At 41.5% G+C, this 15,214-nt stretch overlaps 1 protein-coding gene across 6 annotated transcripts in view; it reads right to left on the reverse strand.

Annotated features, from left to right (window-relative positions):
* The window catches only part of LOC134345458 (ephrin type-B receptor 1), a 700,860-nt gene that overhangs the window by 453,485 nt on the left and 232,161 nt on the right, over positions 1-15,214 (reverse strand). For all 6 annotated transcript variants that reach the window (XM_063046149.1, XM_063046152.1, XM_063046151.1 and 3 more), the window contains exon 3: positions 9,247-9,928. In XM_063046149.1, coding sequence (XP_062902219.1) covers positions 9,247-9,928 — 682 coding nt within the window. The remainder of the gene's footprint in view (positions 1-9,246; positions 9,929-15,214) is intronic.

A 15,214-nucleotide genomic window follows, 5' to 3' on the forward strand; every position in this document is an offset into this window, starting at 1 on the left:
TGATCTAGTGAAAGTTCTTGCCTCCACAACTTCCCAGGCAGTGGTTAAGACAGCAACCATTTCTCATGATTTAGAAGGACATGAAGGTTCCACAGAAAGTAATGAAGAGATTAACTAGAGTGGATGAAGGAAAGAGGATTTCAGCTGCAAGCTTAAAACATAGCAAATAAACTTAGGAGTAGATTTGAGAACAGATATTGATTGGTTCAGGCAGCATAAACAGAAGGAAACCATTCCAATCACAGATGGTTCAAGGACTGAGCATACAGGTTACAAACCTGAGCAAAAGATAACAAGGTTTAGAAATGTCTTAATACTTGGAGAGTGGTTATGATCTGAATTCTCTCGGCGAGGGGATGGTGGAAACAGAATTGTTCATGGCCTTCTAAAGATAACTGAATAAACTTTTGTGACGAGGAACTTGCAGGGGCATGATACAGATAGCATTGTTCTAATAGCCGGTACAGTGGTGTGTTGAACAGTACAGCACAGGGAAGGCCCTTCAGCCCATCATATTGTGCCACATTAATTTAACTAATAATGCCCAATTCCTTCACATTCCATATTCCTCTATTTTCTGCATATTCTACTATCTACAGCCTCTTAGACACATCTACTGTATTTGTCTACACCACTTCCCTCTGCAGTGCATTCCAGGCATCTGCTACTCTGTGTAAAAAAATTACCCTGCGCATCTCCTTTGAACTTACTCCCCGCCCATTAAATGTTTACACACTAGTATTAGACACTATGGCCCTGGGAAAAAGATATCAGCATTATCTATGTATATTTCTATACTCTATCTATGCCTCTCATAATTTTATAAATCTAAAGGAGACCTCTCCTTAGTCTCTGCTGCTCCGGAGAAAAGAACCATAGTTTGTACATCCTCTCCTTACAGCCAGTGCCCTCTAATCCCAGCAGCATCTTGGTAACCATCTTTTAAGCCTCTGACATCCTTCTTGCAACAGGGACGACCAGAATCATGATACCGTCTTGGAGGAAAGAGTAGCCTGGTTCATACTGTGATCCAGACTTTGTGACCCAGGCTTTTCCTATCACGTAGATTGCAGAATGAGTAGCTGCAACACAAAGAAGTTTCTTGGACAGCACTACTGAGGCAGAGGGTCAGATGGGTCATCCCCTGAAAAACAATCTCCCTGAAAGAAAGGCCGTGACTGAATGATTCTGAAAGTAGGTCTCTCACTGCAGGACAGCTGCTTATGTGTCTGAGTGGGTTTTGTTTGAAAAGGGCCCCATCTCAGCCTCAAATGTTTTGCTGAAAGTGTGTCAGACAGCTTTTCAGATGTGCCTTCACTCTGTTCAAAAAACTAACACTTGCCTTTTCTTTGCCTCCACACACCATTCCTGCTTGTCATTCATAGCTCACTCTAATTACATCGCGTTAATTATTGTTCGCTGTCCAGAAAGAGGGGCAAAATCACAATGTGTATTGACTTCCCTGAAAGCTTTGCATTCTCAGCTCAAATTATTGATTGAATCTCGCCTCCCTCCTCTCAAATTTCAAGTGCTACAAACCACCTGCTATAGAAATTCAAATGAGACTGGATGGAAAATAGAAAATAATAATATATGAAGCTTGTGTAGCCAAGCACCCCAACCCCCATGCAGCACCTTTGCACTCTGAACATGGGCACATGGTCCCACTGAGTGATGAAAAGGCTCGATGTTCAGCAGAATATCTCAGCATTTCAATCAGCTTTACTTTCACTGTACTGCATCTCACAAAATTTGCTGCTGGTTTGCAGCAGTGCTACAGTGCAACGATACAAGAATTGCAAAATAAATAAATAGCACAGATAATGAATAACAAAATGGTTCATGGACCATTCAAAGATTTGTTGGCTGAGAGGGAGAAGCTGTTCTTAATTTACTGAGATTGGGTCTTCAAACTGTACTTCCTCCCTGATAGTGGTAATGAGAAGACAGCATGTCCCAGATGGGGAGGACCTTTAGAGAAGGACGCCACTTTCTTGAGGTACTGGCTCTTGAAGATGTTCTTGAAGGCAAGGTGGGTTGTGTCCCAATGGATCTATGGGAGTCTACAGCCCTCATCAGTCTTGTTCAATAGGAGCCTCCATACAAGAGTGTGGTACAACCAGATAGAATGCTCTCCACCATACATCTGTCGAAATTTCCAACAATCTTCGGTGGCGTACTGAATCTCCTCAAATTGTTAACATGATCGCATCAAAGTGTTTGGCCCAGGATAGATCTACTGAGATGTTAATATCCAAATACTTGAAGCTGTTCACCATTTCCACCACTAACCCCTCAATGAAAACTGATGTGTGTTCTTCCAATTTCCCCATCCCAAAGTCCACAAGCAATTCCTTGGAACCCGACACAGAGCGTGAGGATATTGTGACACTGTTCAACCGGCTGATCTCTCTCACTCCTTTTTATTGTTTAACATTCAACCGTGGTCTCATCAGCAATTTGTAGATGGTGTTTGAGCTGTGCTTAGCTACAGGCATGGAAGTAGAGCAATGGGCTAGCATGCACCTTTGAGAGGCATCGCTGGTTGATTATCAATAAGGAGGCTATATTATTACCCAAACTGTGGCCTCCCAATGAGGAAGTTGGGGATCCAGTTACAAAGCCCCAGGTTTTTAAGCTAATTGATTAATACCAAGGGGCTGATGGTGTTGAAGCCTGGGGTATATTTTGCTGTTGTTTAGGTTTTCCAAAACAGAGTGGAGAGCCAGTTAGATTGTTGTGCTTTTGCAGAGGTAGGCAAATTGCAATGGTCCAGGTCCATATATAGGTGGCAGTTAACTCTAGCTATAACCAACCTCCCAAAGCACTTCATCATGGTAATGTGAGTGCAACTGAGTGATAGTCACTGAGGCAGCTCACTCCGCTCTTCTTGGGCACTGGTATGATTGCTGCCCTTCTAAAACAGGGTGGGAAAGTCACATCACAGTAGTGAGACGTTGAAAATGTCCTTGAGTACACACATTTCCAGTACTGGCCACAACATATGCCCCATCACAGAGTGCTAATCAACACACACAAAACAGAGGAGAAACTCAGAAGTCTGGGCAGCATCTAGTAAAAAGAGAGTAAACAGTCGATGTTTCAGGCCGAGACAGTCCTAACAAACAGCATAGCAGGACTCCAGCGTACACATTTTCCTCATGCTGCAATGGCACACATCTTCAGAATCATTCAGTGACCAAATAACCTTCTCTATCTTTCACATATCTGGACTGTATCATTTATTCCACAGTGAATTCTGTTGCAGATATCAGATGATTACTTAAATTACCTGAACAGGTAAAACGCATTCTTCTGCTCCTACTGCAGTTGAGTAATGTACAGTATAGAGAACGAAGATACCATCAGAACCAGCAACTGACTAACACATTGACTTTATTGCATCGGTATTACCACTCTTTCTGCTCATGTCTCTTTACTGAGCCTCCACCTTCCTGCACTGAGCCCATGATTACCATTTTTTATTACTGTACTTCAGCAGAAAGGTATTTACTGTATTTACAGATCTCTGACAAACATCAGTTCATATGAATACGCAGTGGGTGAACAGCACCAGAATATTATATAGTACTTTAAGAGTGGCAGATTGTGCCAAAATCAAGGCCACAGAAAATGAACTGCTGGGATTCCAAACCATGAATTCTTGTTTAAAGAACTATATTTATTTGGAAGCAGTTACTTCAATGCTTTACCTCTGGCTTGTGAGAGGAATTGATTATTTTTAGTGAGTTGGAATTGAAATAAATAGAAAGAATCAGGATTTGATACACAACATTTGCTGTATGTGGCTTTAAGGTGTATTGAAAACATCAATAACCAAACACTCAAACTTTGTAAGAGTTGGGTGGAAAAGGCTGGACCATGTAATCTCTACTGAAGTTCTGTGGTAGTACTGAGGAAATGCAGCACTGCCTTTGATGAGATAATAAGCAGGTTAACCAATCTCAAGCAAGAGAAAATCTGCAGATGCTAAAAGTCTAAGCAACACACACAAAATGCTGGAGGAACTCAGCAGACCAGGCAGCATCAATGGAGAGAAATAAACAGAAGACATTTTGGACCACGACCCTACGTCAAGACTGGTGAATGGTCTCAGCCCAAAACATCGACTATAAAAAGTTTGCAGACTAGGCAGCTCACTGTCTTTATTTATTTAGAGACATAGCCTGGAACACGCCCTTCTGGTCCAATGTGTTGTGCCCACCCAACAACCCAGCTATTTAACATTAGCCTAATCATAAGACAATTTATAATATTTCTGGACTGTGTGAGGAAACCACAGACTCCAGGGAAACCCACACAGTCACAGGGAGAAAGTACAAATTCCTTACAAATGATGCCAGAATTGAACTTTGAACTCCGACTTCCTGAGCTGTAATAGCTTCAGCTAACTATGGTACCCACTTGATTGTGTGGACTGGAGGAAGATGGATTTTTGACAGGTAAATACAGGGGATTGTGCCAGATTTCAGAGTAAGGACCTATAACACCCTTCACTTTGGATCCATGCAAGATTAGATCAGGATACCTTATACATGAGAGACCGGGAAATGTAGTAATGGTAAAAGAATTTGACAGTAGGCTAGTAAATAGAAAGGATCATGAATAATGGATAAAGGATAATGAATAAGGCGTTCTCTCAAGAAGCCTGGAAAGAAAAAGGAAGAAGATGTTTTGGTTGAACAGTCCATATGAAGAATTATGACTATTTACTAGTCTTCTCATACACCACACAGTTAACGTGATGCCATTCAGTTCCAACCTGATTAATGTATAATTAGACTACAGTCATCCAGTCACCAAACCAAATTTTCACTCCGGAGTTTCTCCACCCATCTTAAAACAACAATTTACAATGTCATATAATTGAGGCTTTTAGGTTATTATGAGCTAGGGGTCAGGGAAGGGGAGCCATAGAGCAAAGGATAGAAATAGAATCAAGGTACAGATTGGTCATGATCAGACGGTGTGGTGGGGATGGCAATAAGTTAAATGACCAGCTCCTGCTCTCAATGCCACCTCCTTACATTCATTCATTTTTACCTACCCTTCCATTTTTGTCTCCCTTCCCCCCAAACAATAAAGTTTAACTGCCCTTTAGAAAAGAAGCTCTGGCACTTTAATTTGGTGGAATGTTATGTACTTGAAGTCTTTAAACCTCATTCCTTGCTTTCCAGGCTCAACACACCAAAGGAACCAATTCATTTGCTATGTTTAATACCACATGGCTGAATTAAAGTGCCCACCACATACCAGTACTATTTGTATTGGGAGAGGGAAGTGGGAGCAATGAAAAGGACTTTACTGAAGTTGAGCATGCTTAGTGGAAAAAAAACATGTCAAAGAGGCTCATAAAATGCTGTTAAAGCAAGTCTGTCAGCCAGAGGGCATAATTACTGTATGTGATAACTGTCAAGTCAACTGAAGATACAAAGAGTTTCTGTCTGGCAAGCGAATGCATAAAAAGCAATACTTGCATAACTGTGTGCAACTTGACAAGTGTAAGACGAGTTGAAATGTGTAATAACATATTCATTGCTTTGCCTTATTCTGTGTTCACGCTTGACTTTAGCTTAATTTAGTCTCTAAATTTAAACCCCTGAATGCAGGCAGTTATATTTTAGTATAATATATCTGCAATACTCCTCCTTCTTTGACTATATTAGTGTAGATGTTTCTTGCTGCTAGTTGAATTATTTCCTGCTATGTTAATAGTGCAGTTTTAAAGTCTTCCACAGGTACGGATGAACGTAATCTAATTCTGCTACAACAAAATGGCAGGCTATAATTATTGTCTCAATAAAGTCCAGAAGAGGGAACATATCTTTGATTGGTATATATCTGCAAGGCAAGATTATCACAGACGTTCCTGACAGTTTATAGACTTTGACCTCTCTTTCCTGCATACAACAGTGACTGAGTCACTTTACTTCAGCCATGCAGTATTAAATATCTCAAATGAGTTGGCTGTCCTTGGGGGAGCTTCAGGTCATGTTAAGGGTACTGTGTTGCTCAGTATAAACAATATAAATAGGACACTCATACACAATAGTGGGGCAAAACGTTTCCTATGTAATGCTTACAAATCACTAGTATTGTCCTCCTTCTCCATCCCCCCAACCGCTTCTTCCCCTTTCTTTGTCCGACCTGATGGAGCATCTCAGCCCAAAATGTCAACAGTTTATTTCTTTCCATAGATACTGCCTCACCTGCTGAGTTCCTCCAACATTTTGTATGTTACACTTCTTCCCCTCCACCTTCAGATTTCTGAACGGACACTGAAGCAACCCATGAACACTGGAGCACTATTAATGCTCTCTTTTTACATTACTTATTTAATATTAAATATAGATCTCTTATTTCAATTTATTGTATTTTTATTTATTGCACTGTACTACATTGCAAAAAACCTTCACAGTATTGAAAAAAACCTTAGAAACATTGGATAAAGCATGGAAACATTGAACCATAACCGGAAACTTTGAAAAAAAAACCCAGAAATGTTAAAAGAACCCTTCGAAACCTTAAGTCTGTGGAAACCTGGAGGGCTTGGAGGGCCACGAGAGACCTGGAGGGCCATGGAGAGCCTCTGGAAACCTGGAGGGCCATGGAGGCCTATTAGAGACCTGGAGGGCCATGGGAGTCCTGGAAAACCTTGACAATATTGAGAACTTTGAGAATCTTGAGAACTGGGGACTCTTAGACCTGGAAAAAAAAACCCTCAGACCTGTAAAGAGCCTTGAACATAGACTAGAGAAACTTGGTAGGTGGACTCATGTACTTGAGGCACATGGAACATAAGCTCAAAATGTGGACTTGAGAAACTCGGATCATAGATCATGGATGTTTGGAACGTAGAGTTATAACATAGACCTGAGAATAGATGACACTTTTGGTGAGGTCCTTCTGTCACGATGTGCCCTGGCAACGTCAGAACCCAAGTATAGATAAAAGAGAGACTCTGATGTAGAGACAGCGAACAGAGTTTATTCATAAGAATTCCAACAGAACATCGGTGGCTCGTCCAAGCGGCACTGCGAAATGTAACATTCTCAAAACTAGGATCACGCGATTAGTGCTAGTCAGACACCAGGAGACCCTCTTAAACAACAGTTACTCATTTCAGGTGTTGGGAGCCCAACACTCTACAGCTCCCCACACAATCCCAGAGAGCTCATTACAGATTCTGATTCGGTAGTCATTTAACTTGGGGTATGTGCATATACGTAGGCACTGAATAGGGATTTTATATATATATCCCCAACCTTTGAATATCATGGATATTGAAAGCAGTCATGATGGTCAAAGTTGGGGAATATATTCCTGAACAAACCTGGTCCAAACTGAACACCCTAAGGTACAAGAGCTGAAGGAATAGGCTGGGAAAGAGGAGTTCCACTTCAAGGAACACTGGAATAGGAAGAAGTTGTCCTTGCCAAGGTGAGCATTCTGGAAAATTAATGGCGAGGATAAACCAGCTAGAAATTCGTGTCCATTCAGAATGACAGAAAAGGAATAGGTTGCAGAAATAGAGTGAAACTTAGCTGTGCCATAACTGAGTGCATTTTGCACTACAACCTGATGGATTTCCAGGCAAAGGGCTTTAACTTGATAAAAAGTGCTGTGCAATAGTAACTGCATGACCTCTTGGGAGCTCCAGGAAAAATGAAACTGGGAAGTGTAAATTCACTATATCAGGGAAAGAAACAAACATAAATAAAATGTAACATTGGGAAATACAGGATGAGTTGTGTGGCCCAATGAGTTTTCATAAAACTACAAAATAAATTACATGCACAGATTCAGCTTTCTGGGTAAGGTATGGTGGTTGTCATGACTTTGAATTAAATGGACCTGGCTATATGGTTTTCGGGGAAGAAAGCAAACAATGGGGAAAAGAAATGACAGTTGTAATTACAAAGAATTTATTTCTGTAATGAGAAGTAATATTACCACATATAAGTATGAATGAAAACATTATCAATAGAATTAGGATCTAGGAAACGATTTCACTTTGCTGTGGGATTTATTTAATAGCAGTCATTACACAATTGAGTTTAATATTGTGTTTGAAAGGAAGAACAGTGTTTTAGCAATAAAAATTTAAATAAGACGAGGCAGAAGCTATCAACAATAAAAAGGGAAAATCCATTCATGAGTGAAATGACAATGCATCAGGGAATGGAAACAAATAAATCAGAATGGTCAATAAAGCAATGTGCAACTAGAGAATCTGAGGCTTTATAGAAACAAAATGTGCATCAGATCATACTCACTTAAACAGGGTAAATAGGGAAAGGCTGTTCCTGTTGATACAAGAGAAGTGGTGATGATCTAAAACCCACTCCCATAATTAGAGTTTTCAACTTGGAATTACAGTATATAGACATATGGGGGGAAATAATTTAGAGAACATGGAGGAAGAATGGGGAGAGAAGAACTGATTGGATCACTCTAATGAAGAATACTAGAATCTGGCCATTTTGCCTCTCTTGATTCCGCAATTCAACTAGATCTTTCCTTCATCATTATTTTCCAGCACTAACACCATCTCTATTGATTTCCTTTAGATCCAGCAAACCATCAATCACCCTCCTGAATATATTCAGCAACTGACCCTATGTACCCTCCTGGGTGGAGTGCTCCACTTCTCAATACCTTCTCCTCATCTCAGTCATGAATCATTGACTTCTTATTTTGAGACGATTGGCCATGTTTTGGATACCACAGCCAGGGGAATAGTCCTCCTTGGACATAGCTGCTCCTCCTTGCATAAGTATGCTATTCAAAATGCATTATAAACCATATGGTATCATGACATTGAGTCGAATGTTAATGATGCAATACATCTCATATAAAGTGACAATATACCAAACATGTACACATCATAAGTGCACAACATAATATATCCACTATATGTTACATATGCTGTACATGCAAAGGCAGAATGTAAAGAGACATAACTTTCAGAAGACTATTCTACTTGAGGCAATTTCATTCAATACTGCAGTACTTAGCACCAAGGCTATTACACAATCCTAATTTGATGGGTCTTATGATGAGCCCTTTCAAAACAAAACTGGAGCTAAACCACTCTTAGCCATCAGATGGTGGAACATCACTGATTAAACAACACCCAAGAGTGTCAAGAAAAGGTAATCAGCACACTTTCACTTCCTCTCACCCTCAGGAGCTACGGGAGCGAGGTGTAGAAATGGCACTCACCTCTGCACGATGTGGTCTTTTCAGGCTCATACCCTGCCTTGCAGGTGCAGCTGCCAATGGGCACCATCCATTCTCCATCACCATTACAGTACAGTTTGATAGGCACATCGACCTCCTCAGCGTTCTGCACACAGGTCCCTTTGGCTATGACCAACGATGTGCTCTCAGTGCCCGTCATGGTCTCTGCAAAGGTGGCATAATTCTGAATGATACTCGGGCACTTTTTGAAAAAGACACGGACAGAGAGCAGAGACATGCAAGCTCCATAATCCTGGAAGGCCAAGTAAAATCCATTCCTGCTTAGCGGCCCAAAGCTACGGACCTCGGTGTTCACCTTCATCAGCCTGCCACCAAAGTCCACCTGGGAGAAACTCTCATCTGCGGCAATGGTATCTACCTTGAGATAAGGCATTTCTGTCCACAGTGTAGCACCTTTGATAGCTAGTCCAGAGTCGGTCTCATAGTAATACAGATTGAATGTTTCTTTACAAGAGCCTGGGACATTCGGGATGCTGCTGCAGTCTCGCACTGTAAACCTCATCTCCACGTAAATGCGTTGGGCCCCACGCCGGTTAACAAAGGTTGTCCACAGCCAATTATTCTGGTTGGACTCAAAGACATTGCACACCTGGTAAGTACGAATGGTGTTGAGATTCTCGTCGTAGCCGCTTACCTCTTCCCACTGCAAGTTAATGAGACAAGAACACAGGTTATTAGTTCACCATTATCAAGATCAAAGCTGGAACTTCCTCAGGTTTACCCTCATCATATTCTATATTGAACACTGAAACACTCACCACAAACAAGTACCTCTTTTAACGAGAGGTTCTCCCCAAGACCAATTCTGTCAAGGTGGGAAGAGATGTGACAAGATTTTTAAAGATTACTGTTTTGAGAAAGGGCTTGCTGGGGAAATATCAGTATTCTTCCATGTAATTGCTTTTGTTTACCTGCATGAGAGTTTACAACTCTGTGATTTCCACACAAATGCACAAGTTCCAAATTTGAAGTGAATAAACTTGTTATGAACAGACAGCTGGAGGAGTTCAGCAGTTCGAGTTTGGGGAGAAGGACTGTCGGTGTTTCAGGTTAAAGTTGTGCAATAAGAGTGATTGTGAAGAAGGGCAACGGCCAGGAGAAGTGGAGATGAGTGGCCTTACATTGTTGGTAGACTATTGCGGGTGAGATAGGGTACTGGACGATGGGCAGATCAAGGCAGGTAGAGGGGGGATGAAATTGGGAGATGGAGTTGAATACTCTTTGGGCTTTGTGAGCAAGAGGACAAAGCTTAGGCACCTGCTGAGGAATGATTTTCAACATCAGAGAGGGGGATGTCAGGAGGATGGTGAAGACTTGACAGCGGTTGAGCTAGGACAAAGTAAGGATCAGAAGAGGGTAATGGGAGAGGGGGTCAGGGAGGTGGTGTGCAGTGGGGGGCGGTATTTGGTTTTGTGTCTCTAAAAACTCAGTGTTGTTTGGGCATAGCAGACTCCTAAGGCCTGGTCTTAATCTGATGCAGAGCCTGATGGAGATACTCTGAAACATCAGCAGAGGAAACAGAAGATGAGATGCAGAGAAGAGTGTTTCAGTTTGCTAGTCTGGTGGCAAAGCAGAGGAAAAGGTGGCTAGAAATGGAGATGTGCAGAAGTCCTCAGGAAGATGAGACCAAAGAGGAATGAAGAACAGTGGGCTCAATACTTTTCCAAACTGACTGCCAGCACGGCTCAGCAAGTAGTAGGAGCCGAGGCATTTGTGATGGAATTCAAACAACAGGAATTCTGCAGATGCTGGGAATTCAAGCAACACACATCAAAGTTGCTGGTGAACGCAGCAGGTCAAGCAGCATCTGTAGGAAGAGGTGCAGTCGACGTTTCAGGCCGAGACCCTTCGTCAGGACTAACTGAAGGAAGAGTGAGTAAGGGATTTGAAAGTTGGAGGGGGAGGGGGAGATCCAAAATGGATCTCGTTAGGAATTCATTAGGAATCTTGCCTGTTAGCCAAGGCCCGCCTCACGGCAAGTTGAAGCCGTTGGCCAAATGTAGCCTAGATTAACATCAACCCAAGTGTTAAAGCACAAAGAGCTCCATAAATTATCCTGTGCATTAAATGGATAACTGAAGTTAGATATATTCATTGAAATTTCATCGAACAACCACATTAGGAATTCTCTGTATTGAATGAGGATTTCATAAGGTATCAATTGTACTCTCCCATTGTTCACTTAGTAAATAAAGTAGTCTATGCCTGTGTACACACTGCCACCTTCTCAAGGGAAGTTACGGATGGCCAGGAAATGCTAGCCTTGCAGCATTGCCCAAATGCCTAGAGAAAAAGCTTTGTCCATCACAGGCAGAAGCATCAGTACGATATCTGCTTCCTGCAACACAACAGCAATCATTAAGGTCCTAGGGTGCAATGGAAGCTGAAACTCTGACACATGTATCAGCCAAATATTTGGTAAGAATGAAAAACTTCATACTTAAGGTTTTTTGGATAATAGTTCATGAGTGTGTTACCAATGAAAAGCCTGATGGGATACGTGGTATCTCTCTGATTGCTACACATGTTCTTTATGGGTCAATTATACCTAAACTTAAAACAGTTACTGTAGAATTAAACGGTAATTGTATTTAAATCCAATAATTAAAGGAAGTCATACTTAATATAAGCATGCTTCTGAGAGCATTTAACAAACCTTCAAATACTTTGCCGTTGATGGAGCTAGAGGTTTTAAAGGGAGCGCACTCAGCATCCAAGCTGTCATAAATATGTAATGCTGGTACTTGAAGCCAAATTTTCCTCTATTATTTTTGGCAGTCAGCACAACAGTGTTTAATTTGAGCGAATGTACTGTGCACCCCATTCTGATTCGGAAATATATCGTACATCCTTCATCATCACTAGATCTAAATCCTGCATCTTCCTCTCCAACAGCACTGTGGGAGCACCTTCACCAGAATGACTGTGCTGGTTTCAGATGGTGGCTCACCACCATCTTCTTATCAACAGTTAGAGATGGGCAATAAATGGTGGCTTTGCCAGCAAGCCCACATCCTGATAAGTAAATACCTGAAAGGAAACAATACGTGTTTTGTCTGCAAACTCTGTCAAGTCTTTGTTTGCAAGACATAACTGGAAACTCACCAGATTTCTCAAAATTATTAAAGATACTTTTTACTGGAAGCTGTTATTATGAGCACTGGAATATAAATGGTTTCAGAGTTTGTTAAGTTCAAGAATTCTTGTGGAAATGCACATAACTCACATCTCCAATCACTAACATTGTTTTCACCAACCAGCAGCAACATTTAATATTGAGTAAAACTTTGTTTTCACTATTTAATTTAAAAACCTACGTACTTTTTTTCTCTCTGCATTCAGTCGGCAATGTCCAGAGGTTAGTCTAAGTCTCTGAGAAACCAGGTGATCCAAGAACGTCAACAACAATGTGAGAATTCTGGCTGCTGCATTTTCAGCTACATACTAGGGCTGATACTCAAAACCATCAAGGAGGCTGAAACTCATGGATTTCTTCACGTTTAGAAGCAAGATTGAGCCAAGCAGTTTATTTTACCTCCCATAGGCTATGGCAAACACTGCCTGGGTTTGTCCACACATCTGCCTCCCACTCTGAATCATTCCCAGAGCACCACAATGAGTCTATTCCATTCCCCATTCTTATGCCGTACCCATCAGCCAGCGTTAGGAGGCATTTCAGCGTGCTTTGTCTCACTCCACAACAAAAGATAGAAAGGAAAAACAATACTGGGGCATGGAGTAATGCCAGGCACACAGCATGCATGAAATGAAATTTTAATTATAAAAAGCACACACTGTTAATCCTCTTTTCACTCAGACCACTGTCTTGCTTTGTAAAAGAGTTCACTCAGATTCTCTGAACAGAGAGAGAGAGAGTGAAAGAAGGGCTCAATCACAAGAGCATTAGGCAGAGAAATGTAGGGGGTGGGGGGCAGAGAGACAGACCAGACAACCATTTGGGAAAAATCACAGGATCAGAGGAAGTCAGGAACAGAAGAGCCGAGAGGGAGAAAAAGAATCAGCAAATAGTATAGAGGAGACATACAGAAAAATAAATGAGAGAGACCAGAATAAAAAGATGGATTGGAGATGCTCTGTGGGGATGGATAATACAAAGTCTCAAAGGTTCAGTGGCCCGGCTCCTGTCTGCCCTATGCTCATTCTTTTGTGGAGCATATATTGCACAGCGGATATTCAAAATGATGCTTTATCAGCATTTGCCATCCCAAGATAACCCTTCACCTTCACAATGAGACACTTGTATACATATTGTTCCACTTAATAGGAAATAACAAACATCACTCACTGGATCCTCTCTCATTAAGGAACACTCACAGCCTCTACTTAAGGTTTATTCTTGCACTTACTGCTCTCCGAACATGCAGCCTCACAGCTTTAATGTGATTTTTATGATCTATCAAGGAACTATGCTGCGGGCTGTTCCAATTTTTTTTCATCTACACAAAGGAATTAATCATGGAGCTTTCAGCCAGCACAATCTTTTATTTATTTATTTCCTGTGCAATTGAACTGTTTGTTTTTCCTGAGCAATTAATGTTAATTTGCCTGAAATCAATAAGTACTGCTCCTCAGCTGCCGATGAAAACACAGAGAAGCTAATTTTGTTTCAATGACAACCGCAAAGAACATATCGATTGTGTCTACATTTTGGGCAAGGGCATGATAATTGTCCTGGCAAATCAGTACTGCTCAGTGAGTCTTGAGTAATCTCCTTTATATCTACATTTATTGTTATTTACTTCTTCTCCTGATTACACCACGGGAGATATAGGGAGAAAGATGGCCACATTAATAAGGCCACGTCTCTCCTGCTTAAAACCAGCTCTGAAATGCATTCTGAGCTGTTCTGTACTTGATTTATCCTCAATTGTTCAAAAGGAGCCTATGCTTCACAATGGTTGTAATATTCTGTACACCCAGTGTAGACACACTAGCACACAGTCTGGGTTGGTGTAGAGTGGAGTACTGAGAGAGGGCAGCACTGTCAGGTACACCACCTTCCAGGTGGGACAAACCACTCCAGGCATTGCTCCAGTTTCCAGCAACCCATCTGCCAGAGGAACTCAGCAGATCAAGAAGTATCTTGGTGGGAAAGGAATCCCATGTCCTGATGAAGGGTTTTGACCCAAAATATCAACAATTCCTTTCTGCTCAACGTGGTGAGTTGCCCCAGCTGATAACTTGTCAACGTCACCTTTCTGACCTTCTATTGTGCCAGAACTTTGTTGTTCAATTAAATGGTCCAGTGATTCTGTTTGAGAAAAAAGCAGAGGAGCTGAACAAAACCATAATCTATCAGAGGACATGAATTTATGGTGACAAGAAAAATCTCCTCAAACAGCAAGTGGTTTGGAGCTCACTGCCTGAATGGGTTGTGGAAGCAGACTCAATCGCCAATCAGGAAAAGGATTACTGGCAAGTGTACACAACTGGAGAATGGGATTGAGCAACCAGGGTCTCAGATACCCCAGCAGCATCCTTCTGCGGAGCAATGATTCTGTGTATTTATTCACTCACAGGATGTGGTAACTGCCAAGAAGGATGGCACTAACTGTCCTTCAGTGTGGAGGCAAGTGACAATGTCAGTTGTGAATCTGGACTTTGTGGGCCACGTGGCCTGTTTCTGCTCTGTCCGACATCAGCATTGAGAAAATGGCTTGCAGTTCTCAAAGCTACTCCATAAAGAAGCCTCAAAGGAGCCTGCATCCCACTTAACATTACCCTGATGTCGAGTTCATGTCCCATGGGGTGAAAATAAAAAATAAATACTAACAAATATCATAATTAACCATTTCAACAGTTGACTAGTTGACCATTTTCATTATCATGCTCAACAAACACAACCACCTTGTCCATTTTTCAATCCCCAGTATGGTTGGGCCTGCCCTCCCTGAAACAATGTTCCACA

Source organism: Mobula hypostoma, chromosome 4 (genome assembly GCF_963921235.1).
Source record: "Mobula hypostoma chromosome 4, sMobHyp1.1, whole genome shotgun sequence".
Lineage (NCBI taxonomy): Eukaryota > Metazoa > Chordata > Chondrichthyes > Myliobatiformes > Myliobatidae > Mobula > Mobula hypostoma.